General features: G+C 35.8%; 1 protein-coding gene across 2 annotated transcripts in view; it reads left to right on the top strand.

Moving 5' to 3' along the window:
- ATAD2 (ATPase family AAA domain containing 2) overlaps positions 1 to 27,879 on the top strand; it is a 63,329-nt gene that overhangs the window by 9,888 nt on the left and 25,562 nt on the right. For both annotated transcript variants that reach the window (XR_015140922.1, XM_086337083.1), the window contains exons 3-13: positions 5,884 to 5,933; positions 7,405 to 7,570; positions 7,930 to 8,032; positions 8,290 to 8,377; positions 9,415 to 9,579; positions 10,795 to 10,912; positions 16,135 to 16,242; positions 20,554 to 20,662; positions 20,925 to 21,040; positions 25,266 to 25,440; positions 26,292 to 26,380. Coding sequence is in view for 1 of the 2 variants with exons in the window: in XM_086337083.1 (XP_086193209.1) it covers positions 5,884 to 5,933; positions 7,405 to 7,570; positions 7,930 to 8,032; positions 8,290 to 8,377; positions 9,415 to 9,579; positions 10,795 to 10,912; positions 16,135 to 16,242; positions 20,554 to 20,662; positions 20,925 to 21,040; positions 25,266 to 25,440; positions 26,292 to 26,380 (1,287 nt within the window). In the remaining variant the exon portion in view is untranslated. The remainder of the gene's footprint in view (positions 1 to 5,883; positions 5,934 to 7,404; positions 7,571 to 7,929; positions 8,033 to 8,289; positions 8,378 to 9,414; positions 9,580 to 10,794; positions 10,913 to 16,134; positions 16,243 to 20,553; positions 20,663 to 20,924; positions 21,041 to 25,265; positions 25,441 to 26,291; positions 26,381 to 27,879) is intronic.

Below are 27,879 nucleotides of genomic sequence, written 5' to 3'. Positions count from 1 at the left end.
GGAATTAGTTTCAATGAATTAGGAAGTATGTACTTCATGGAGTTTAAGTTTACTTGGCCCAGCCAGGGAAAATTTAAATCTAACTTTAATTAGCTCAGAACTTTCACTTTTCTCCCCATTTTGGTGGGCTTAATACAGATGGTGGGGGTGCCAATTAGAATAAAATTTGTTTTGATGAAATAATTATTTTTACATTAATTCTTCTCATAAAGAATGGAAGCCCACTTGCTCTCAAGTAGAATTTTTTTATTCTTAAATTGTGTAACAGATTCTCCAGATAAGTGAGGTTGTGCCATTTTAAGTTTGTTTCTTTGTTACTGTTATTTTTCAATTATTTACTTGGTCTATTATTATATGTATTTAAATCTGCATCTTATTTCATCTACTGTTCATGGAATTGAAGAAGGAAATGGTAACCCACTCCAGTATTCTTGCCTGGAAAATTCCATGGACAGAAGCACCTGGTGGCCTACAGTCCATGCAGTCACAAAGAGTTGGACATGACTGAGTACATTCATGGAATACCTACTACTGTATTTCATGGAATCCAAGGTAGCAACAGTTGAAACATGGAACATTATTTTATGAGACAGTAAGAAAGGAAAAAACACTGAAAATTAAAACTATGACATACCATCAGTTATACATCCCAATTTTGGGCATGTTAAAATGGGGAGGGGTACAATTTTTAGAATCATTGAAACACAATTTAAGTTACCCCACTATTTCTAAAATTTGTCTTCTTAGAGTAGAGTTGGGAGGAGAGGGTCCATAAATTCTCAATGAGAATTTAAAGATTTCTTTCATGATCTGAAGAAAAAAATAACTGTTCTAAATCATCTACCTTGCTGCCTTGTAGAGAGCAGCCATAAAAGAAATCATCTACCTTGCTGCCTTATAGAGAGCAGCCATAAAAGAAATCATCTACCTTGCTGCCTTATAGAGAGCAGCCATAAAAGTTCAGGCTCTGCATTTATGTTTACAGTTGGCCCCAAGTAGTACTGCTTTAGTTATCTCAGGGTCATGAGATGAGAACCCATTCTGACCTTGATACATAAGCGATGCCTCTGCTTCCAAGAGAAAGCTGTGTGATGTGATGTCATACATGCCGTTCAGATGAAGGTTTAGAGCCCTTTAGATAAGAGGAGTGGATGCGTCGAGTCATCCAGATGCACAACAAGCATGATAGGTAGCATGCTAAACTCAAGAGAAACCCATAGCAATCTGAATTAAATTCACACAGCAAATAGAATTTGTGTCAGGAAACCTCCAGTGTATTCTGTTAATATTTTTGTTGATGGTTGTTTTTATAGTTTTATTTGTATAAAACTTAAATGAATTTATATCTAGTTTGGCTTGTACATAATCATAAAAAAATTAATATAGGAAATCCTCAAAATCTTTATAAGGCTCTGTATGTTACTCAGGTTTGTGAAACATTGTGCTCGGTGTTAAAGGAATGTATTAAAATAAATGCTGTTTTAATCTTGATTTAAAGATGAATGACTTGGTGTTTTTAAATTAGAATCTTCCTAAAATATATTGAATTCCTGTCTTTTTATTATTTTAAAATAACCATTGAAATATGATTTACATACCATAAAATTCATGATTTTTAAGTGTAATTCATTGGTTTTAGAGTATTTAGTGGTATTGTTCAAGTGTTGCTGCTATCTAATTTCAAGACATTTTCTTCACCCTAAAAAGAAACCCAATGCCCATTATCCCTCCATCCTCAGCCCCATGGGAACTGAAAATCTACTTTCTATCTCTATTTAGATTTCTAAATCTATTTTCTATCTATTTGCCTATTCTGGACATTTTATACAAGCAGAATCAAACTCTGGCCTTTTGTGTTTGGCTTCTTCTACTTGATACAATGTTTTGAAGGTTTATCTATATTGCAGTGTCTATCAGCACTTCATTTTATTGTCAAATAAGATTTCGTTGTATGAATGTTTTGTTTATCCACTCATTAGTTGATGAACATTGAATTGTTTACCCTTTTGGATTATTTTGAATGATATGAAGACTGGTGTACAGATATTTGTGTGGACATAGAGTTTTGGTTTTGGGGTATATGCCTTGAAGTGAATTATTGGGTTGAATGGTAACTCTGTTTTAATGTTGAACTGCCAAACTGTTGTCCATAGCAGCTGTGCCATTTTATATTCTCACCAGCACTGTATGAGGGTCCCACTTTGTCTACATCCTCACTAACACTTGTCATAGATGGTTAATAATGTTGGATTATTTTTCTTGTGCTTGTTGGCTGGCTCTTTATATATTTCCTGTAGAGAATAATTCCTGTCTTTAAAAGAATTCCCTGTATTCAGATCATTATTGCAAAGGCTCTAATTTATATAGATAACATCAGGATCTGTTTGTACAAGACTTATATAACGTGGCCTATAGTATTTTTGAATTCTGCTTTATCTAGTTTTCCTATTTCTTACCAGGATGACTGTTCGCTATTGCCAGTTTGCCTGATTATAATAATTTTTTTACTTCTTTCTGTGTGTTTTTACCCACCAACCCTTTGTTTTCAGTCTATTTGGGACTCAAAGACCAGGGAACCAAGGTTGATAGAATAATACAGAAAGATTTGAGTAACTATGGCTTGAGGGAAGACTATATATTTGTTTAGTCCTAAAGTTCTTAACTAGGGTCTACTAATAGTGTTTTTTCAGGCAGCATATGAAAACTCTGAAACAATGTTTTAAACTTACATGTGTATATGCAGTTTTCTAGGGAGAAAAGTGGAGAAGGAAATGGCAACCCACTCCAGTACTCTTGCCTGGAAAATCCCATGGACAGTGGAGCCTGGTAGGCTGCAGTCCATGGGGTCGCTAAGAGTCGGACACGACTGAGCGACTTCACACTCACTTCTCACTTTCATGCATTGGAGAAGGAAATGGCAACCCACTCCAGTGTTCTTGCCTGGAGAATCCCAGGGACGGGGGAGCCTGGAGGGCTACTGTCTATGGGGTCGCACAGAGTCGGACACGACTGATGCGACTCAGCAGCAGCAGCAGCAGGGAGAAAAGACCCATAGCTTTCATCATATTCTCAGGAGTTGACAAAAGTCCAGACACCTGTTTTTGTAAATAGTTTCACTGGAACACAGCCATGCCCATTCATTCTGTCTAGGGCTGCATTCCTACTTCAGTGTTAGAGTTGTATGAGTAGTTATGACAGAAACTGTACAGCTGACAAGCCAAAATATTTATTATCTAGCTGTTTAAGAAAAGGTATAGCAACCCTCGCAAGTAGGAAATTGCTTCCCTTCCCCTACAGACAAAAAAAGAAAAAGACACTGCTTTAGTCTTTGTATCCCTAGCATCTATTAGGGGGGCCTTGTTTGTAGAAGTGTAGACCTACATGGTATGGAGAGAGGGGCTCTTCCATGAGGAAACTCTATGAACCTGTAAACAAACTAGCCCTTGATCTGTAGATGGATTGCTGAAAAGTGTTTCTTTTTGTTCTTCATTCTTAAAGCCTGTTCCAAAAGAGTTAAGGAAGTCTAATGATGACTTACATTGTTACGAAGATATAGATGGTTTAGAATAAGATAGTTTCATTTTAAAGTGTTGCATTTGAAATTCCACGGGTATAACCAGCCCACTTGCAAAGAGCTTGATTTATAGGTTGATTAATGAAAGTGAAAGTCGCACTGTCCGGTCCTGACCGACTCTTTGAGACCCCATGGACTGACTATATAGTCCATAGAATTCTCCAGGCCAGAACACTAGAGTGGGAAGCCTTTCCCTTCTCCAGGGGATCTTCCCAACCCAGTGATCAAACCCAGGTCTCCCGCATTGCAGGCAGATTCTTTATCAACTGAACCACAAGGGAAGCCCAAGAATACTGGAATGGGTAGCCTTTCCCTTCTCCAGGGGTTCTTCCTGACCCAGGAAATGAACCGGGGTCTCCTGCATTACAGGTGGATTCTTTACCAACTGAGCTATCAGGGAATATATAGCCTATCCAGGTATGGAAAATTGAATCCCTAAAAATAATGAGTGAATGAGACATACTGCTTTGTTTGCTTCAATGGGTTTGGGGAAAAATAGAGGAAGATACTTTTTTTTAAATCCTTTGGAAGGTGTTCTTTCCAATGCAGCAGACTCTGTATGTCAGTTTGTAGATGGGATATCTGATTCACAAATGTGACCGTTTCTACCTGTGAATAATAATGCATGTTGTGTGAAGATTGTAGCCAGCACATGTTCTTAGAGGAAAATTAACATGTCACTAATTTCTATGATGTGTTCTTAGGTCCTCAAGGATGTGGGACCACTATATTCTTGTTGTATAAAACACCTTGTCTTCTCTTTGCCCACTACTCAGTTCAGTTATACCTAAATACTTAGGATAAGGATTTCACTTCATGTTTTAAGTAAGATACTATGGTTTGATTAATTCTGCTTAGCTAAGACTTAATGCATACAGTTGACCCTCTGTAGCCACTGATTCTGCATGTGCAGTTTCAATCAACTGTGGATCAAAAGTATTTTCCAACCAAAAATTCCAGAAAGTTCCAAAAAGCAAAACTTGAATTTACCACTCACTAACAACAGTTTGTTGTGATCCACACAGTCAAAGGCTTTGGTGTGGTCAGTAAAGCAGAAGTAGATGTTTTTCTGGAACTCTCTTGTTTTTTCTATGAGCCAATGGATGTTGGCAATTTGATCGCTGGTTCCTCTGCCGTTTCTAAATCCGGCTTGAACATCTGGACGTTCTCGGTTCACAAACTGTTGAGGCCTTGCTTGGAGAATTTTGAGCATTACTTCGCTGGCGTGTGAGATGACTGCAGTTGTGTGGTAGTTTGAACATTCTTTGGCAGTGGCTTTCTTTGGGATTTGAATGAAAACTCACCTTTTCCAGTCCTGTGGCCACTGCTGAGTTTTCCAAATTTGCTGGCATATTGAGTGCAGCACTTTCACAGCATCATCGTTCAGGATTTGAAATAGCTCAACTGGAATTCCATCACTCCACTAGCTTTGTTTGTAGTGATACTTCCTAAGGCCCACTTGACTTTGCATTCTAGGATGTCTGGCTCTAGGTGAGTGATCACACTATCATGGTTATCTGGGTCATTGTGATCTTTTTTGTATAGTTCCTCTGTTTTCTTGCCGCCTCTTCTTAGTATCTTCTGCTTCTGTTAGGTCCATACCATTTCTGTCCTTTATTGTGCCCATCTTTGCGTGAAATGTTCCCTTGATATCTCCAGTCCCTTGGACTGCAAGGAGATCAAACCAGTCAATCCTAAAGGAAATCAGTCCTAAATATTCATTGGAAGGGCTGATGCTGAAGCTCCAATACTTTGGCCACTTGATGGGAAGAACTGATTCCTTGGAAAAGACCTGATGCTGGGAAAGATTGAAGGCGGGAGGAGAAGGGGATGACAGGATGAGATGGTTGGATGGCATCACCGACTCAATGGACATGAGTTTGAGCAGGCTCTAGGAGTTGGTGATGGACAGGGAAGCCTGGCATGCTGCAGTCCATGGGGTCGCAAAGAGTTGGACACGACTGAGCAACTGAACTGAACTGAACAACTGTTTATGTAGCATTTACATTGTATTAGATATTACAAGTGATTTGGAGATGATAAAGAGGATGGACATGGGTTATATGCAAATTCTAAGAGACTTACGCATCCTTGGATTTTGGTATCCACGGGGGACCCTAGAACCAATCCCTTCCTCACACTGAGGGACAACTGTATATCACTGAATTTCACAACAGGGTTCTTAGCCTTTATTTAGCTATAACTTATATAAACATATTTTTCCATTGTCCTAGTTCATTATATTATGAAATACAGGATTTAAAATTATGTCAATTATCTTGAGTTATTTAATATATTTTTTAATATAGGCAGTTGGCCAGACAGCAAGCTGATAAAAAAAAAGAAGAGTGCAAAGAAGGTAAGTAATGTTAAAGGCATTTAAAGTTTCTTAAATATTCAGTTTTTGTTTACAGGCATACTGAGGTACATACAATAAACTGTCCATATTTAAAGTATACAATTTTTTTGGTTTTGATGCAAGTGTGTGCTGTCAAACCATGACCATGAGAAGGTAGTAAAGATAACCACCTCCCAGAATTTCCTCAGGCCCCTTTATAATCACTGCTGGCTTCCCCAGCTCCTCTCCATGCCCTCCATGCCCCAAGGTTCCTAAGTGGCCGCCAATCTGCTTTCTGCCACTGTAGAGTAGTTTGTATTTTCTACAGCTTTATATCAATGGAATTATACAGTATGTGTTCTTTTTGTCTGGCTTCTTTTACTCAGCATAATTTCTTTGAGAATCATCCATAGAGTTGCTTTCTGTTGCTGAATAGTAGTATTCCATTATATGGATATACCACAGTTTTTTTCCTTAGCTTTCTTTTAATATAATTGATATATAACTGTGTTAATTTAAGGAGTACAAGGAATGTTGATTCGATCCTTATATATTACAAAATGATTATTATCATGGTTTTAGCTAACACCTGCATCATGTCACGTAATTGCCATTTCTCTTATTGCTGAGAACATTCAAGCTACAGTCTCTTAGCAACATTAAATATCCAGTACAGTATTATTAACTATAATCAGTCTGCTGTATGTTAGAGCTCCAGAACTTACTCATTTTATGGCTGAAAATTTGTATTCTTTGACCAACAATCTTCTCCTTTCTCTTACTCCCCACCCAGTCCTTTGTAATCATTATTCTAGTCTCTGTTCCTGGATCATACATATAAGTGATGTCATTTAGTATTTGTCTTTCTCTGACTTGCTTCATTTAGCATAACGCCTTCAAGGTCCATCCGTGTTACTGCCACTGGCGGGATGTCCTGTTTCTTATGACTGAACACTGTTCTGTTGTATGTGTATTCCACATATTCTGTGGGGGATTTTTGTTTGTTTTTTAGGTTTGTTTTTGGGGTAGTGGCATGCCACACAGCTTGTGAAATCTTAGCTCCCCAACCAGGGCCCGGGGATTAAACCCAGACCCTCATAGTAGAAGTGTGGACCGCCAGGAAGTTCCCAGTCCCACATACTCTTTATCCATTCACCTCTTGATGGATACAGGTTGTTTCTCACAGTTGGTCTGTCTGTCTTTTGATGGACATTTGTTTTGGGTTGTTTCCATTTGGGGGCTGTCACAAAACTGCTTCGAACACTGTATACAAGTCTTTGTATTATTTATATATGTGTGTTTTCTCTTGAGAGTGGTATGATCGGACTTATAGTAGGTGTGTGTTGTTTATTTTTACATAAGATAAGGATAAGTTCAAGAAACTAAAACTTTGTTACATGAGTGTGGCTCTTCAGTTGTTCACTTTAGAATTGTTTTATAAATGCTGTTATTTCAAATCTTTCTGTTTACTTTTATGTACACATCTCTGAAGACAAAGCGATTGCAGTTACTCGGTCATTGAGGACTAGAAGCATAGTTCAAAAAACAGAACACTTGCATGAAGAGAACGGTGATGTTGAAGTTCGCCGGAGCTGTAGAATCAGAAGCCGCTATGGTAGTGTGAACCAGTCTGTACTGTTTGACAAACTTATAACAAAGTAAGTAAAACTCATTTAGATGAAGATGATTTAGCTGACAAAAACTTTTCGTTGGGGACTAAATTTTGACTAGCATGAATGTTAAATGCATTCCATTTATGTAAAGTATAAAGTGAGTATTAGAGGACTTTGTAATAATTCTGTATGTGCATTTAACTATATTTGTATTTAAATTCTTATAAAGAATAGCTAAAATTTTTATAGTAGTAAATCGTGCTTCTTATAAAGATATTTAAAATTCCAGCGGTTGAAGAATATAATGGAAGAAAAATTACGTTTTTAAAAATATACTACTCTTTAAAATATATATATACTACTCTTTCACAATTTTAGCTTATGTTTATATCATTTTTTTTAAGCACTGCTGAAGCTGTGCTTCAAAAAATGGATGATATGGAGAAGCAGCGTAGACGGCGAATGAGAAAACTTGAAGACTTGGAAGTATTTAATGAAACAGAAGAAGTAAATATATTCTTCCATTAAGGGGATGATTTCATAATCTCCAGTTTAACCTTTTTTCTGTAGTCCCTGTCCTTTCTTTTGGTTAAAGTATTCATTTTATTCAGCAATTATTTTATCAGTCACTAGAGTTATTACTAGAGTTGTAAGAGTTTATAACTGGAAATATCTTCATTATTTAAGTAAGGTTGGAAGGTCCTACTGGATTTATTTTAAATAAACATACTAAACAATAATGGATTTTATTTAAACATTTTTAGGGGAATCTTAACATGTACACAAGAGGGAAACAAAAAGATATTCAAAGAACTGATGAAGAAACAACTGACAATCAAGAAGGCAGTGTGGGTTAGTCTTTTCTCTTGTTCTGTCTTCTGGGTTTGAATTTCAATGCTTTTTATTTAGTAGGATATAGTCTTTTTATTCAGAAGCTATAACATGTATGGTAATTTGTGATAAATTAGGGAGTTGGTCATAGTGTCAGAAAAAAGTGAAAGTAAGGGAGATAAAAGGATAATGTGTTTTGCTGGGAATGTATTTGAAATAAACAACTCTAAAACAGATGAAACTGGTTTGCTTGTATAATACATTTACAGATAACATATGTCTACCTGTTTTATGTATGGAACAGTCTTATGGACTCTGTGGGAGAGGGAGAGGGTGGGAAGATTTGGGAGAATGGCATTGAAACATGTAAAATATCATGTATGAAATGAGATGCCAGTCCAGGTTCAATGCACGATACTGGATGCTTGGGGCTAGTGCACTGGGACGACCCAGAGGGATGGTGTGGGGAGGGAGGAGGGAGGAGGGTTCAGGATGGGGAGCACATGTATACCTGTGATGGATTCATTTTGATATTTGGCAAAACTAATACAATTATGTAAAGTTTAAAAATAAAATAAAATTAAAAAAAAATAAATAAATAAAGTTACGTTTTACTATTCTGCCATTAAATGCTCTATCACTGATCTATACCCTCATGCCAGGTTTTACTATTCTCTTTAGAACTTATTGCTGCAATTTCTTAGAAATTTTCTTGAATGAAAATTTGTTTTCTGAAATGTGTTTTAAATGTTTGCTGAGGGTATTTTACATTATCTTTAAGCAGATTACATGTCATGTAACTCAGGGACAGAAGTGCACTATATTAATGAATTAGCAGTAATACTTGAAACTTTAGTTCGGTACTTAGTGACAGTGGCCTTTAAACTACTTTTTTCCTTCCTCTAGTTATTTTTAATTCTATAGTTTTTTACTTCATTTTTCAAAATCTTCAGTCTTTAATGTTGCAGAATTAAAGATTCTTTGGACAATCTAGAAGTAAATGAGTTTTAAAAGGAGGGTCTTTAGAAGCCTAAAAGTAAATGTTTCTTAATTTGTAGAGTCATCTGAAGAGGGTGAAGACCAAGAAGATGAAGATGAAGATGATGAAGAAGAGGAAGATGATGATGACGATGAAGATGAAGAGGACGTTGAGGAAGATAATCAGAAGCGATACTATCTTAGACAAAGAAAGGCTACTGTTTACTATCAGGCTCCATTGGAAAGTAAGACATATCTATTAATGTTTTTTTCCAGGCGAAGGTATAATTATTGTTACCTTTATCTTTACTGCCTTTCCATTGTCATTCTTATTTTTCAGGTTATCATTTTACAGAATACTCATGGCTGTTGTCTTTCATAACTTACCGAAAATGTGCAGGAAGTTATTTCTTTTTCTTTTCCTCCTTGGTGTGTGTGTGTGTGTATATATATATTTTTTTTAATTTTATTGGAGTATAGTTGCTTTACAATGTTATGTATCTTCTGTATAGCAGAGTGAATCAGTTATACATACATCCCTTCTTTTTTAGATCTCCTTCCCATTTAGGTCACCACAGAGCATTGGGTTTAGGGTTCCCTGTGCTATGCGTAATTTCTCATTGGTCATCTATTTTATGCGTAGTAGTGTATCTATGTCAGTCCCAGTCTCCCAGTTCTTCCCACCATCACCTGCTTACTCCCTTGGTATCCATGAGTCCACTCTCTACATCTGTATCTCTGTTTCTGCTTTGCAAATAAGTTCATCTGTACCATTTTTCTTGATAAGCAATAAGCAATTTTACACGGTATTTCTTTTTCTCTTTCCGACTTAAGATGTTACATCTTCTAAAAATTAAATGTTAGCCTTGACCAAAGCAAATAATTGGGTGACTTTGAAATTTCATGTCTGTCTTTAGTTATTTTAGCGTTCACAGTTTTGTACTTAATTTATAAGTTTGTATAAATAGGACCACTTTTGATTTATGTGAAATTTGTACCTCAACACTTAAAAGTATATATATATATGTCTATATGTGTGTGTGTGTATATATATATAGGACTGATAATCAGCCATTATGCATCAGTATAATCATAATGGTTGTTTGTGGTCAGTGTGTGTTTTTGTTGGTTGTTGTCTGTCTTGCACACATATATTCAGTAGCAGCCTTGCGGGCATAAATGATTTAAACCACGAACAGTAAAATTTACTCTAGTAGATACATGCTATTAATAGTATTTTCATGGAAGGAAGGGCATGGCAACCCACTCCAGTATTCTCGCCTGGAGAATCCCATGGACAGAGGAGCCTGGTGGGGTACAGTCCGTAGGGTTGCAAAGAGTCAGACACGACTGAAGCCACTTAGCACGTGCACATGCACAGCACCTTTGTAGGTATTTAGATGAAGAGCAAAATTGTGTTTATACATGTTTATGTCACGTACATATAATTTTTTTCTTAGAACCTCGTCATCAGAGAAAGCCCAAAATATTTTATACTGGCCCAGCTTCTCCTGCGAGACCAAGATATCGATTGTCTTCTGCGGGACCAAGAAGTCCTTATTGTAAACGAATGAACAGGTTTGGTTCTGAAATAGTGATTGATTTATGACATGATTGTGGCTGTATTAGAGTAGAAATCTAGAGCCTTAAGATTGGGTGTATCAGGATGGAATTCTAGAATTGTGTGTTTTGGAGAGTTAGCCCTGTGTCTTCAGGGCTTTACTACTTCAGGCTCCACAACTACTGACTAGTTTTCAGTTTGCCTTCACTGATAGGAATTATTAATAACTGCCTTGGTAAGGTAGTTTATTCACCTGTTCCACAGTAGTAATAGAGAGCTACTTTCGCTTCGGTGTTTACTGTATTCCTGGCTTGGTGTAAGAATTTTACATAGACTGTGTCATTTAATTTTCACGTTAAGTGAGAGTATAGGTTTAGTCTTGTGATAGTCTTCACATACTATCCCAGACATATTTTCTTAACCATGACAAATTCTAAGTTACATGCTTTTAGACTTCTTAGGACTCTGCCCGTCTTTTTTTTTTTTTGGCAAATTTGTTTTTCTTACATAGTAGGAAACATTAATTTTCTTTGACTATTAAGATTATTTGTGGGTTTCTTTTCCTTCTGCATCCTAACACTTGTCTGTCTGTCATATTTAAGTCTGAGGAGGTAATTCTTATTAATTCTTCATTCTCCCGAGTAATAGATTTTCTGATGCAATAGAATTTTCTGGGTAATAGTAGCATTATAGTAGTTCATGAATGAGGAAGCTTGTAAGGGAAGCCTAAAAAGGCAGGACACAAGTAAAAGTTCATATTTTTCATAATTTAATTTTTAGAGTTTCAAAATCATAAGTGTACATTCTGGATTTCTTGTTTCTTCATCCCTTTTCATACAGCCACAGCCCAGAAGGATAGAGGATGAGAAAGACAACCTGTTGGGGCTGCTAGAGATAAATTGCACTGAAAGGTGCCCATACTGTCGGTACTTTTCATAGGCCCTGTAGGATATTGTTAAAGACCAGTATTTTGATAGTGAAATTTAATGATCCTCAGAAAAGGAAAGTAAAGTGTAGTACGCACTGGAGTCCTCATTAGCATAGTACCCAGGGTGGCTGCCTGACTCATAGGACAGGCTTCTGTTTGAGCCAACAGAAGTGAGAGGCTGGCAGTTACTTTGAAATTTGATTTCTTCTCCCATATTTAATGGGTTTATATATCTGGGAATAACATGATTGTTGACTGACGACCTCTGTAGTCACCAGCTTGTGGTGGGTAGCAGGTGGGTTTTTCTTTTCTTTTTGCCACTTTGGTGCTGGAGTTCCCTTATTTGGTTCACAGGGAATACTCTTTCTCTATGGAGAGTATCTTATGTTACTGTATAATTCCTCGGGTACAGGATTTTCCCCCCTCCTATTATTTAACAAATATTGGAATACTATTATGTGCCACATACTATGGATATAAAAATGGCTCAGCCAGAATTCCTGCCCTTGAATCTCAGACTAGTGGTGGATTCTAACACATTTGAAGTATGAAGCAAGAGATTTAGCTGTTCCATGAGTTACATTAGTGACCTTTGTATTGGTTTTGATAACTCCCTTTAAACTTCTTCATTTTGATAACAACTTTATTGTGATATAATTCACATACCATATAGCCTACCCATTTAAAGTGTACAATTCTTGCCTTAAAAAATAACCCTGTACTCTTCAGTTATCACTCCAATCCCTCAAGCTCTAAGCTACCACTAGTCTACTGTCTGTCTCTATAGATTCTGGGTATTTCATATAAGTGGAATTTTTTTGTGACTGGCTTTTTTTGCTTATTAAAACAGTTTAAAGGTTCATCTACATTGTAGCATATATCAGTACTTCATTCTTTCTTTTTTTAATAATCTTTTTCTTCAGGTTTTGGCTATGCTGAGTCTTCGTTACTGCCCACGGGCTCTCTCTAGTTGTGGTCACGGGCTTCTCATTGTGGTGGCCGCTCTTGTGGAGCACAGGCTCTAGGCTCACGGGCTTCAGTAGTTGCAGCACGAGGGCTCAGTAGCTGTGGAACATGGGCTTTGTTGCTCTGCAGCATGTGGAATCTTCCCAGACCAGGCAGGGATCAAACCCATGTCCCCTAAATTGGCAGGAGAATTTTTTTTTTTTAATTGATCTTGTAAGACCTCAGAAAATTGAAGCAACACTTATGCTTATCCCTACCTAGGTAAATCTTTGGTCAAAGGCAGAATTCATTTTTAAGAGAAACAAGAATGGCCGGCAAATTCTTAACTACTGGACTACCAGGGAAGTCCCACTTTATCCTTTTTTATTGGCAAATAAGATTCCTTTGTATGAATGTACCATATTTTGTTTATCCCTTTATTAGTTGATGTACATTTGGGTTGCTTCTACTTTTTTGGCTATTATGAGTAATTCTGTTAGGAACATTCATGTGTAACTTGTTGTGTGGACATGTTTTGGTTTCTCCTGGATATATACCTGGAAGTGAAATTGCTGGATCAGATACTAACTATATTTAATGTTTTGAGAATTGCCAGATCATTTTTCCAAAATGGTTGCTGCACTTTACATTCCCACAGTGTACTAGAGTTTCAGTTTCTCTACACCTTTACCAGATGTTTTGAATGTAGCCCTTTATAAACTTTTTTTTTCTGTGAATTTTCTGTGCCAGGGTGGAGTTAACATCTCATTTCTTCTGACAGCTTTAATGGCAGTCATTTTGCTTAGCCTTTTTACTTTTTCTTGAAGAGATCAACCTCTGTTTATAGTTCGTATCCTGCTTAGGCAGGGAAACAAAACACAAATCCGAAAAATCGTTGGAACTTTGCTCTTAGTGAAACTTGCAGCCACCATGCAGGATCTTCCAAGGGTCTCTTGGCATACTTACACAGCAGAGCTTCAGAAATGCTGCCTTAAAGTAGGATTTTCTGTCTTTCTTGTGGTTGCTAACCTCTCATCATCTAAGGTTTATTCTCTAGCCTCAGTTTGCAGTTTCTGAAACAAACCTACCACCTTTAAACAAGAAGGTAACATAAATAGCACAGTTGCTTCACTAGTGTTTCAAAGTATTCCTTACTGGTTGTCAAGGAACTAGAATTGACCTCTCTAGAAGTTCTAGTTGGATTCATAGTGCAGGTCCCAGTGCTGTCTGTGTCAGATTTTCAAAACTTCTTAGTTTTGAAGAAGTTTTGGGAAATAGGAAGAAAATGGGAAGAAAGAAAAAGAGTGAACGGGGGTTATATGTGTTTAGAATTTTTTTCAACTGAAATAATAGACTTTCTGCAGTGTAGTGTAATTCTGAAGAGCTAGGACTGCCTAGATTGTGAATTCACTTCTACCACTTAACTTATTAGTGACCTCTTCCAAGTTACTTAACCTGTCCATGCTTAACTTTTTGATCTGTAGAATGCAGACAATAGCACCTATTTCATAGTACTGCAGAGTAGATGAGTTAATACATGTAAATCACTTAAAATAGTACCTGGCGTATGTTAAGTACTATTTGCATTTGTTACTGCACTTTAATGGTTAAAGGTAATCCCTACTTTGCAAATCAGACGTTGGAAACTGTGTCAGTACACAAGATTTTGCGGTTTGCTTATAATTTTTTGATTTATGAAATAAACAACTGGAGATCATCAGTGTGGTAGTGTACAGAATGTGAACCATTTTTTTTAAATAGACAAAGGTTTTGAATTCTGACACTGTCACTGACTAATTCTGATATTTTAAGCAGATTAGTTGAACTGTGAGCCATATTGGCCCTGATTATACAATGAGCCTACTAATACGTACTTGTCCAGAGTTTTAATTGTTTAAATGAGATATGTCAACTGCTGGGTACAAGAAACAGTCAATGCTAGTCCTTTTTATTAATTTAGTCTTAATTATGTGCATACCTACTGAATTCACAGACAGTTATGTGTACTTTGTAATTGTGAAGGTCTCTTTATAATATTAATGGTAGTATTTAAATAAGTTTTTCATATAAAATTGTAGACTTGTACTAGATATTTTTAGTTTCAGGCAGATCACAAAATTGGTCTTAGGCGTGTTTGAGTGGTTGGATGGTGGAGGATTATCAAAACCCTGGGGCTGTTTATGTTTCAGCATTCGGATTTGTGGCCAGGGGTAGAGTTACAAAGATAATATACAACAATCATAATGTGCAACATTAACATTTGTAAGTGTGTCTGGGCCCCCAGTGTGTAGTCAAATGTATTAATTTTATAGCAAAACATATGAATAATCATAGTAAGTGGGACAAATAGAGATTGTGAATTTGCATTGTGAAATGCAAAACATTTCAGGTCATGTTTTGCTGCTAAGTGAATAATGGAAAAACTTGTTTACAGGGTTTTTCTAGGTACAAGATTCTGGACTTCAATTTTCAGATAATAAATTGTGAACTTCTGTATTTTTGGACATACCTACTTAACCATGATTGTATTCTGACTCAGGAAATGCTGTCCACCCTGAGCCAACAGAATGATTAAAAGTTTTCCCAGCCAGATTTCTTTGCTTTTATTCCGTGAGTCGTTTGCAACTGTCCAAAGGTAGAAGTGATTTAAAAACTTTTTTGAGATTGTAACATTCGGTACTTCATCTGATACTACCAAGCAGGCTAAGATTTTGATTATTTTTCTCTCTCTCTCTCTTTTTTTTTTTGTAAGTAGGAAAATACAGGCTTGTATGGGTTGAGTAACTCATCCACGTTTACACAACCATTAAATGGCAGTTGTGAATTTAGAGTTGAGGATACACTATAGATAAAAGACCATCTGTTTTCTCACTGTTTCTTAGCTTTTTTTGATCCCTCTTAATCCCCTTTGGTTTACATTAAAAATTCTAAAGAAAAAAATTATCGTGTTCTCCTTTGAATATTGTTTGACATTTCAAAATAGGTGATTCCCTTCCAAATGTAAATTATATATAGTATAATCTTGAAAATACTTTCTAAAATTACAATCCCAAAGATTGTAAAACCCTCTTTATCATACCTTCTCTTTGAGTATACCTGACTTATATTAAGACAAGAAGTCACTCTGTCTGGACCATGTTTTGTCTTAATGATGCCTGTAGCTTCCTATCTTTTCCATTCTCAGTTATCCAAGTCTTTTATTTCCTTCAGAAGATTCAACCAACAAAGCTCACTTCATTGATTCAGCAAATATATTAATTTTATGATAAACATTTTTGGATCACTAGGTATTTTTAGGTATTTCTGATATTTGTATTGTATGTTTCTCCTGCCTTCTTCCATTATGATTTCAGTTTACCTCTTTAGGCGAAGGCATGCAATCCACAGTAGTGACTCTACTTCATCCTCCTCTTCAGAAGACGAACAGCAGTTTGAGAGGAGAAGAAAAAGGAGCCGTAATAGAGCTATCAACAGGTAAGTGCTTGTTGATTCCTTTAAAACTGCCAGCTTTTTTAAGTAGAAAGAAAAATGAATAATTCGGGAATATGTACAGCTTGGCACATAATAAACAATTAGTTAAAAATTTATATACCAGTTTAATATATAAGCCTTAATATATAATAACTCGTGTTTGAAATATCTGAGGTTGAAACTAACTGTGGTTAGAACATATTTTTTTTAATTTATATATTTTTGGCTGCACTGGATCTTTGTTACTGTATGTGGGCTTTCTCTAGCTGTGGTGAGCAGGGTTTTCTCTTCATTGCAGTACTTCTCACTGCAGTGGCTTCTCTTGTGGAGCACGGGCTCTAGGCACACAGGCTTCAGTAGTCACAGCACATGGGCTCGGTAGGCCCAGCTGCCCCATGGCATGTGAGATTTTCCCAGACTAGGGACTGAACCCATGTCCTCTGCATTGGCAGGCGGATTTCTAACCATTGGACCTCCAGGGAAGTCCAGAGCATACGTTTTCTTATAAAACCAAAATGCTGCTTGGTAAACACTGACTTGAGGAAATAACTGTTTTTTCACTGAAATTTTTTTTTCTGTTTATAATGATAAAAAAATTCTTATTGTAGAACTCTTCAGGAAAATTGAAAGGTTAACTTATTTCATAACTGCTTGTAGTGTAAGTTCAGACATACTAAATCAGCTCATTTGATTTTTCACAATAATCATAAAAACAGGGCAAAAATTACTCCCATTTTACGGATATGGGGGGTAAATGAATAATTCAGTGCTTGGATTCTAACAATGCAATATTTGTAGGGTAGAAAACAATGTTTGATAAAGCGACTAGAACATATTGAAGGGGCATGCAAACCAATCATTTTTTATATCCTAAGTTCTATTTTATATCCTAAGTTCTATGTGTTTTTTAAATCATGTTAGCTCTGTTCTATTCAGTATGCTGGGCTTCTCCTGGTGGCTCAGCGGTTAAGAATCTGCCTGTGATGCAGGAGCCGTGTGTTTGATCCCTGGGTCAGGAAGTTCCCCTGGAGGAGGAAATGGCAATCCTCTCCAGTATTCTTGCCTGGAGAATCCTTGAACAAAGGAGCCTGGTGGGCTATAGTCCACAGGGTCGCAAAGAGTCAGACATGACTGAAGCAACTTAACACAGCATTCAGTATGCTGGCTACTAGCCAACCACATATGACACTTAAAATGTATCCATAGCTCATCTGAATTGAGATTTACCATCCGTTTTTGTAAAAAACACACTCTTGGATTTCAAAGACTTAGTACAAAAAAGAGAGTGTAAAATATGTCAATTTTTTAAATATTGATTTTGTGTGATGAAATATTTGGGATATATTGAGACATATTGTTTTCTGAGGAGGCCTTACAAATAGCTATGACTAGAAGAGAAGCGAAAAGCAAAGGAGAAGAAAGATATTTGAGTTTAGAGTTCCAAAGAATAGAAAGGAGAGATAAGAAAGCCTTCCTCAGTGATCAGTGCAAAGAAATAGAAGAAAACAATAGAATGGAAAAGTCTAGAGATCTCTTCAAGAAAGTTAGAGATACCAAGGGAACATTTCATGCAAAGATGGGCACAATAAAGAACAGAAATGGTATGGACCTAACAGAAGCAGAAGATATTAAGATGAGGTGGCAAGAATACACAGAGGAACTATACAAAAAAGATCACAATGACCCAGATAACCACGATGGTGTGATTACTCACCTAAAGCCAGACATCCTGGAATGCAAAGTCAAGTGGGCCTTAGGAAGCATCACTACGAACAAAGCTAGTGGAGGTGATGGAATTCCAGTTGAGCTGTTTCAAATCCTAGATGATGCTGTGAAAGTGCTGCACTCAGTATGTCAGCAAATTTGAAAACTCAGCAGTGGCCACAGAACTGGAAAAGGTCAGTTTTCATTCCAATCCCAAAGAAAGGCAATGCCAAAGAATAGTCAAACTACCGCACAGTTGCACTCACCTCTCACGCTAGTAAAGTTAATGCTCAAAATTCTCCAACCCATGCTTCAACAGTACATGAACCGTGAACTTCCAGCTGTTCAAGCTGGATTTAGAAAAGGCAGAAGAACCAGAGATCAAATAGCCAACATCTGTTGGATCATTGAAAAAGCAAGAGTTCCAGAAAAACATCTGCTTTATTGACTATGCCAAAGCCTTTGACTGTATGGACCACAACAAACTGGAAAATTCTTAAAAAGATGGGAATATAAGACCACCTGACCTACCTCTTGAGAAATCTGTATGCAGGTCAAGAAGCAACAGTTAGAACTGGACATGAAACAACAGACTGGTCCAAATAGGGAAAGGGGAACATCAAGGCTGCGTATTGTCAGTCTGCTTATTTAACTTACATGCAGAGTACATCATGAGAAATGCTGGGTTGGAAGAAGCGCCAGCTGGATCAAGATTGCTGGGAGAAATATCAATAACCTCAGATATGCAGACAACACCACCCTTATGGCAGAAAGTGAAGAGGAACTAAAAAGCCTCTTGATGAAAGTGAAAGAGCAGAGTGAAAAAGTTGACATAAACCTCAACATTCAGAAAACTAAGATCATGGCATCCAGTCCCATCACTTCATGGCAAATAGATGGGGAAACAGTGACAGACTTTATTTTTTTGGGCTCCAAAATGACTGCAGATGGTGACTGCAGCCATGAAATTAAGACACTTGCTCCTTGGAAGAAAAGCTATGACTAACCTAGAAAGCATATTAAAAAGCAGACATTCCTTTGCCAACAAAGGTCCATCTAGTGAAAGCTATGGTTTTTCCAGTAGTCATGTATGGATGTGAGAGTTGGATTATAAAGAAAGCTGAGCGTCAGAGAATTGATTCTTTTGAACTGTGGTGCTGGAGAAGACACTTGAGAGTCCCTTGGACTGCAAAGAGATCCAACCAGTCCATCCTAAAGGAAATCGGTCCTGAATATTCATTAGAAGGACTGATGCTGAAGCTGAAACTCCAATACTTTGGCCATGTGGTGCCAAGAACTAACTCATTGGAAAAGACCCTGATGCTGGGAAAGATTGAAGGCAGGAGGAGAAGGGGACGACAGAGGATGAGATGGCTGGATGGCATCACCGACTCAATGGACGTGAGTTTGAGTAAACTCCAGGAGTTGGCGATGGACAGGGAGGCCTGGAGTGCTGCAGTCCATGGGGTCGCAAAGAGTTGGACACAACTGAGTGACTGAACTGAACTGAGACATATAAAATACATTATTAAAATAGTATACTCTTTAGTGTGGTTAATACACTTTGGTGTGCATTTCATTTCTATTGGACAGCAATGAGTTAGATCATTCAAAAGTTATGTACTTGCCTTCATTTTATAGAAATGTGCATTCAGTCCTATTAATTTTATATTATGCAGTTCTATTAAGGATTACTTAAATATCTTTTTAAAAGCCACAATTGAAAACTTTTCCATCTTAAGCTTGGCAGTATAAATTTCTCATGGAATTTGAAACTAGCAAGAATTGTCACTTGGGGAGAAGATGGTGTGCTTTTACTTGTATTTAGTAGTAGCAGGGATTCTTTGCTTAGGCATTCTTATACAAGTATCTTAACATCTTAACTTTTAACATGAGCGTTTTCATTCTTCCATCTATAAAACAAGAGCTTTTTCTAGGTATATTTTTTTGTAACCTACTGTAAATGTTTTTGAAAGTAATTAGGAAAGTAGTGATTCACTCTTGCTTGAAAAGATTGACATGGATCCAGGTGCTGGTGGGCTCTGCATATTTTGCTGAGAGGTATAATAGCAGGGTGGTGGCAGATCTGGAGTCAGGCTGCTTGGGTTTGATTCCTAGATCTGCCACTTATACTATCTGTGTGATCCTGAGCAAGACAGTTAACCTTTCTGTGCCTTGGCTTTCTTTTAAAATGGGAAAAATAATAATACCTATGTCGTAAGAGTATTGTGAGGATTTAATGACCTTGTAGTTGTTTAGCATCTAAACTAAAACTGTGTCCAGCAAATGATAGTGTCTGTAGGTCAGACACTATCGTTATAATGTATGTTGATACTTCCTGAACTCTCAACCATGAATTACTTTATGTTGCCGTGGTATCTTGTGATATTTTCATTAAATTGTATATCTTTAATAATAAGCCTTCGGATGTAAATATTTCTAACACTATAAGTTCTCAACTAGTAAAGAAAAGGAGGAACTCAAAACACATAATCTCATGATTACTCCATTTGGAATTTTTTTAATTCTTAAGAAAAATGTCTATATTCTAACATGGAATTTGGGAGAGGAAAGTGGTGTTTGATGAATGTTTGGGGTTTGTAATCTTAGGTGCCTCCCACTAAATTTTCGCAAAGATGAATTAAAAGGAATTTATAAAGATCGAATGAAAATCGGAGCAAGCCTTGCAGATGTTGATCCAATGCAACTAGATTCTTCAGTGAGTACAGTCTGAGATGTATTATTTTAGTTTAAAATTTAAAAAGAAAGCAGTGTTTTATAAGAAATTTTTTATCTTTGTAGAACCTTTTCTTTTTTTTGTAACCTTTAGGCCACAACTGTTGCTCAGTTGTTCCTGTTAAGTTACTGTTACTCAGTTGACTATGTGTGGCTTGGATATAATTTAAGAATGGAATAAGATTTTAGCTTTGACTCAGATTTTGACAAATCTCAGAATGTCTATGTTTCCCTTCTATTAACAGGTACGATTTGATAGTGTTGGTGGCTTGTCTAATCATATTGCAGCTCTAAAAGAGATGGTAGTATTTCCATTACTTTATCCAGAAGTCTTTGAAAAATTCAAAATTCAACCTCCAAGGTAATTTAATTATACTTTTTATTTTAGGTAAAATCTTTCCTGTGCTATGTCCAGAAACCGCTTCTCTCTTGAAAATTTCCAGGTCTAGAGTCATTTGTTATACTTGCCCTTGCAAGGTCCTGGGTGATTTGAGTATTTTTACTTTCTCAATGTTTAAGATGAAAAATGGTTTCAAAATTGATTCTCCATTAAAAAAATCATTTCCCGTGACTTTTCATACATTTAGTAAAATTCTTGTCTTACATACTCTTTTTTTCCTTTCAGCTTTGTGATTTGGTTTTAAATTTATATCAAAGTAATATATGTACATAGTTTTTTAATGTATGTATTTTTATTTTATTTTTTCAGAGTAGTAAAAGATGTTTTTCAGTTTTCACAATCAATAGCCAGATAAAAAATAAAAGATAATTGTAATTGCAAGCTATAATGGGAACATGATTAACTTAACAGTATAAATTATTGTTTTATAACAGCATAAAATAATTACATACAATTGGGAGGTCAAGCAGAGTGATGTAGTAAGTGGAAGTGCATACATGCACATAATTTTTTAATATATGTATTTTCATTTTGTACTGAAGTATATCCATGGACAGAGGCGCCTGGAGGGCTACAGTCTGAGATTGCAAAGAATCAGACACAGCTGAGCTCCCATGTGCGCATAGTTGATTATATACATACATAACTTTAAAAGTCAGATAGCACCGTAAGTTTCACAAAGAAAAATTTACAAAAGTAGGGTAGGCCCTCTTCAAAGCTTCTTCATTTTAATTTTTCTGTTTTTTAAATTTGTTTCTGTCTTTTGGCCACACTATGAATCACCGGGGAAGTCCCTCATTTTTCTATTTTAGACACAATTTATAGACTTCTAAGGATGAACAGTGGCTATTTGGCTCCTTTACTTTCCCTACCCTCCATACATAAATATTTATTCCCCTTCCTTAATACTTTCAGTAGTTTATTTGTACACGTATAAACTTACTGAATCAATTTTCAGTGTTTGCTTTATGCCTATATATTTTTTTGCAGTCGAGCCATATATAACTGTATTTTTTCTTTTATATCTCTCCTCTCCCCACCAACTTTAATATTTGCTGTTTTGGTGACAGGAGGGTAGGGGTTTTTTGTATCACCATCCTTTTTAAAATTTTAATCACCATCCTTTTTTTATCTTCTTTCTTCTAGTTGTTATACCTTACTTAACCAGTTTTTAAACCCTAGTTCCTGATTTTCTTTTCCTTTTATAATTTTTTTCCCTGAATCACCCTCTATGGAAACATTGATTTAAGTAAACTTTTAAAAGTTTGTAGGCTTTTTAAAGCATAAATCATTTTAGTTAAATTGAAGCATAAATCAATTATAGTTAAACACTGGTGAATTAAAAAAAAATTAATCAAAAAATATAGAATATTAAATAGTGATTTAATGATGACAGGACATGTTGAAAGTACCTAGTTAAAGTCATTTAGTGAATTTTAGGGAATTCCTGGCAATCCAGTGGTTAGGACTTCATGATCTCACTCCCAGGGGCCTGGGTTCAATCCCTGGTCAGAGAGCTAAGATCCCACAAACCACAGGTTGTGGCAAAAAAAAAAAAAAAAAAGTGGTTTAGTGAATTAAAGCAACAATGACAAATTAGAACATTCTCTAACATCATATACAAAAATAAACTCAAAATAGACTAACTTTAAGACCACAAACCATAAAACTCCTAGTGGAAAACATAAGAAAAATAGAACTTTTATCGTAAATCATAGCAATATTTCTTTGGATTCATCTCCTAAAATGAAAGCAAGATAAATAAATGGGACCTAATTATATTTTACGCTTTTTCACAGCAAAGGAAACCACTAACAAAACAGAAAGGCAACGTATAGAAGAAAATATTTGCAAATGATATAACTGATAAGGGATAAATATCCAACATATATAAAAAGTTCATACAATTAAACATCAGTGAAACAACCTGATTTAAAAATCGCCAGAAGAATTGAATAGACGTTTGTCCAAGGGGACATGCACGTGGCCTACAGGCACAGGAAAAGATACTCAGCATCACTAATCATCAGGGAGATGAAAATCAGAACCACAGTGAGGTATTACCTCATACCTGTCAGGATGGCTGTCGTCAAAAGGACAAATAGTAAATGTTGGCGAGGATGTGGAGAAAAGGAAACCCTTATATGTTGTTGGTGGGAATGTAAATGGGTGCTGCCACTGTGAGAAACAGTATGAAGGTTTCTCAAAAAATTATAGAACTACCGTCATATACCAGCAATTCCACTGTTGGGTATATGTCCAAAAAAAAGCACTAATTCAGAAAACACACATGCACCCTAGTGTTCATAGCAGTATTATTTATAATTGCCAAGATACAGATGCAACCTAAGTGTCCACATCAGCAAATGAATGGATGAAGAAGACGTGGTATAAATATATACACAGTGGAGTACTGCTGAGCCATAAACAGAGAATGAAATATTGCCATTTGCACCGACACGGATGGGATTGGAGGCCATTTTGCTGAATGAAATGTCAGAGAAAGGCAAATATATATGATATCGCTTTTATGTGAAATCTAAAAATACAGCAAACTAGTGAATATGAGAAAAAAGCAGATGCACAGATAATAGAGAACAAACTGATGATTACCAATGGGGAGAGGGAGCTGAGAAGGGGCAGTGTATGGGTAGGGGATTAAGAGGTATAAACTGTTAGGTATAAAAGAATCTACCAGGGTATATTATACAAAATGGGGAATCGAGCAGATATAAAAACTGAATGGAATATTGCCTTTAAAAATTGTAAATCACTGTATTTTACACCTCTAACTTAGTTAATAATGTATATCAGCTATACTTCTATTTAAAAAATTAAATTAGACCAGTTCCTTCCATTTTTTTCTCTTCATTTCCACTTTCTTACATTTCTCTTTTCTTAAATTTCTGCTCATAAAAAATCAACATATGATTGTGTTAAACTATTTTTATATGGTATGTTCTCTTTCCATTTCAATGGCTGAATGATACTCCATTTTGTGGATGCATCACATTTTATTTAATTGATTCTGCTATTGCCGACTATTTTGTTTTCTCCTAAGTTTTTGTTATTACAGATAATTAGTACCATGAACATCTCCATTGCTTCCTCTTTATGGGAATCCTTACTTTTTTCTTTAAAATAATCTCACAAATAAAACTATGGGCCCAGTAAATATATTTAAAAAAAAAATCTGTTTCTGTCTTGGCTTTTGTCCATTGAAATCACTGATTTATTCCATTTAAATTCTGATTGTTTTCTAAACAGTTTTTTTTCCGCATCTGCATTTGATTATGTCTGTTTCCTGTTATTTTTGTTTTGACTGTGCTGCAGGGATTGCAGGATCCTAGTTCCTCAGCCAGGGATTGAACCCAGACCCTTGCAGTGAAAGCGCTGAATCATATTCACTAGACCGCCAGGGAATTCTCTTAATTTTTCTTTTATATTTTATCCTTGACTTTGAATAGATTTATTTCATCCATCACTTTTTTGTTTGGCCATTCTTATTCTGTCGTTTCTGTTTTTCTGAAATCTTTAACTTTTCAACTAAATCACTGTTAGATAGTTAAGGAGCAGTTACTTGATCATTTCTATGAAGAGTGCGAATATAACTCATTTTCTTAGAATTCTGCCATGAGATCAGTGAATAACTTTGGGAATAGGTGAAAAACTGCATTACCCCATGACAGTGCAGTGATATCACCAGAAATTATTGTGAATTGTTTACATTGTCCTAGTGCCTATCACCCAGCCACTACTTCAATTTCTCTCTTTTATCCTACTTTATCTCATGGTCATTCCCACCATTTTCTTTCAAAAGTTTTGGTGTTATGTTACTGACACTCAGACCAAGGATGATACTTGAGATCTGCTATTCTTCCCACTGATATGTTATAAAAGTAAACTGTCACTCATACCTTTTTTGCAAGATAAGGTAATATGGACAGATTTGAATGAATAAAAGAATGTTTATTTCTTTCAAATGTTTCAAATAAAGGGTTTATTTAGTTTCAATATTCATTTTGTAGTATGAATATTAATCCCAGGTTTTAAGTTGTGCTTTGTGTATTGAAATGTTTCAGTTGTCTTGTTTACTTTCTTATTCACTAATTATATTCATGAAATTGATCTCTAATTCTGTTTAGCCTGTTTTTTAATGTATCGCTAAAATAATACTCTTTTACAGAGGTTGTTTGTTTTATGGTCCACCTGGAACTGGAAAAACTCTGGTTGCTAGAGCACTTGCCAATGAGTGCAGTCAAGGGGATAAAAGAGTAGCATTTTTCATGAGGAAAGGTGCCGATTGTCTGAGTAAGTGGGTAGGAGAATCTGAGAGACAGCTGCGATTGCTATTTGATCAGGTATGATATTAAAATTTGCTTATATAGATCTGTAATCAATGTAGATTAAGTTTGTAAGGATTGGATAAAGTTTGCATTTAATCACTTTTCATAGAAATAGACTCAAAATAATTATGTCAAATATATAATGTTTCTAGATTATTTTCCTTTGTATGTCTTGATTACACCAACTTATGACAAACAATTTTAGAGAGAAAAGAGAAAAGAATAATTGGGTCTAAATTCTTCTTAGGTCTCGTATCTAGAGAAAGAGTGATATTTTCATAAAGAGATAACACTAGTGAGTTTATGTCTCACTATGCAAGCTGAAGATTAGCTCTGCCTGAGTGGCTTTCAGTTTCATATCCCAGATGTATTGACAGTTAGTTAAGAGATAATACATTCTGATCTACTGAGGCATATTGCTGCAAATACTTTTATATCTCTTTATAAAATTCACTGAGGCTTTTTTAATTTCAATTTTACTGAAATTGATTTTAAACTATAGCATCTTGTTAAATGTTTTCTCATCCTGACATGGAGGAAGGCTGTGTCACTGTCTTCTGTTCTTTGTTTTGCTTTGACAGTTGGTCTTCTATAGATGTTTTTTGTGTCCCGATAATTATAGCTATATGAAATCTAAGGGATATAACCAGTGGAGTATGTATTTTGAATATTTCCAGCTGAATATACAAATAAATCACATGCTGTTAATAATTTAGTCTGAATCCTTAAAACACAATTCTTGAATTTACAGTTATATTTTTTAAAACTTGTTAAATGCAAGTAGGAATGAATTTAAAGTGGTTTATATTGAGTCTACATATTTGAAGTCTTTCATGATAGCCTGCAATCACTGGACTGCTTTCTAGGCCTATCAGATGCGCCCATCAATTATTTTCTTTGATGAAATTGATGGTCTGGCCCCAGTACGATCAAGCCGACAAGATCAAATTCACAGGTAAAACTTGCTTGATGGTACTTCTGCCTTTCTCCCTATATTCTGAGCTGTATTAATGTTGCAGGAGGGATAGAATGTTAAACAGTAAGAAACTTTATAAACCAGTTGTTTGGTAGTAGAAACCATTGTATAGTACAAAAAAGAAAAGTGAACCTGTTCTAAATGGTAGGATGTTCTCAAACACAATATTGGTTATAGATTTAACTTGTGATACAGACTTAAATGCCCACTGGCCCAGTGAGGTAAATAAAGGCATATAAAATGAGTGAGGCAGGCCAGAGATAAGAGTAGGTCAGGGAAATGTGTTTGAATGTCTAATTGTCAGAGAATAGTCAGTTGCTTTTAGCTCCAGCCTATTGAAGTGCAAAAGCTGACTCAGATTTGAAAAATAAGTTTTCTCTTTCTTAAATTTTATGTATGTTAACTGTCTTTTAGATGTTGCCAGCTAGGTCAGATGCTTTAAAGGCACTACCTGAGCCAAGCAAAATATATCTTAGTGTATGACCACTAGTTTAAGTTTCTAATACTAGCTCAACTTCCTCATTTTCAGAATGAGAAACTTGCATCTCCCCTGTGATAACTGTGTACCCAGGGGAGCAGTTTTCATTAGTGCCACTGCCTCAACTTGAATCTAAATTACTTTAGTCCTAGTTCATCTTCAGTTCTTCAGACCTTCTTCTTCAATGTAACTACTTAATTAATTTGGGATACCCAAAAGCAAATGTTTGCATGCCTTCATAATGCCAGTATTATTTTTACCATAGATGTTGTAAAAGAGGAACAAGATGTAAAAATATGAATGATATGTAGGTTTTGGCTCTTCTAATGCCTAACAACATTTACTGTATTATTATACCCTTCTTTGACTTGATGCTGTAGAATTTTATTTGTTGCTCTGAGTAAATTAAAATGTTTACTACTGTATGATTAAAAACAGTTGTGTGAGCTCATACCTACCAATAATGATGCACACTTTTTAAATGTGACTCATTTCGATATCAGCTATACTGTATTCATTGTGTTAATAGGAATAACACTAGCACCATCACTTTTCAGTCAAGCAGTTGAGTAACTACTGTAGTTTGGAATAATTCTAAAAGGGATTGAAGAAATTTCAGCAACAAATACAGAATAATTTTAGCAAGCACTTGGCCATTTCAAATATGTGTTTTTAAGAGAAATTTTATCGTACAAGTTTTTTGGGTTTTTTCCAAAGACTCAAAAAATTTTGGAGAAAAACGTTTTTGCTAAATTAAGCTTTTTTAGAAGTTAGCACACTGACCATGATTAAACTATATTCTGTGTCTTATTGTTTCTGATAATATTGTAGGATAATGTAAATAAGTAATTATGTGACTACATTAGAAAATAAGATTTTTAGCCCAAGAGAAAGGGGATGCAAATATAAAATAAGTTAAAACCCTTGGATCTTTATCTGAATTGGAATATCAGTATGAACTCATGATGAAATTTATTTTTGAAGAAAAAATAATTCCTGT

This window comes from Bos grunniens, chromosome 14, assembly GCF_055505025.1.
Source record: "Bos grunniens cultivar Pamir isolate PY7600 chromosome 14, Bosgru_T2T1.0, whole genome shotgun sequence".
Lineage (NCBI taxonomy): Eukaryota > Metazoa > Chordata > Mammalia > Artiodactyla > Bovidae > Bos > Bos grunniens.
The sequence above is the reverse complement of the archived record's forward strand: the minus strand, read 5'-3'. Positions and strand labels throughout refer to the sequence as shown.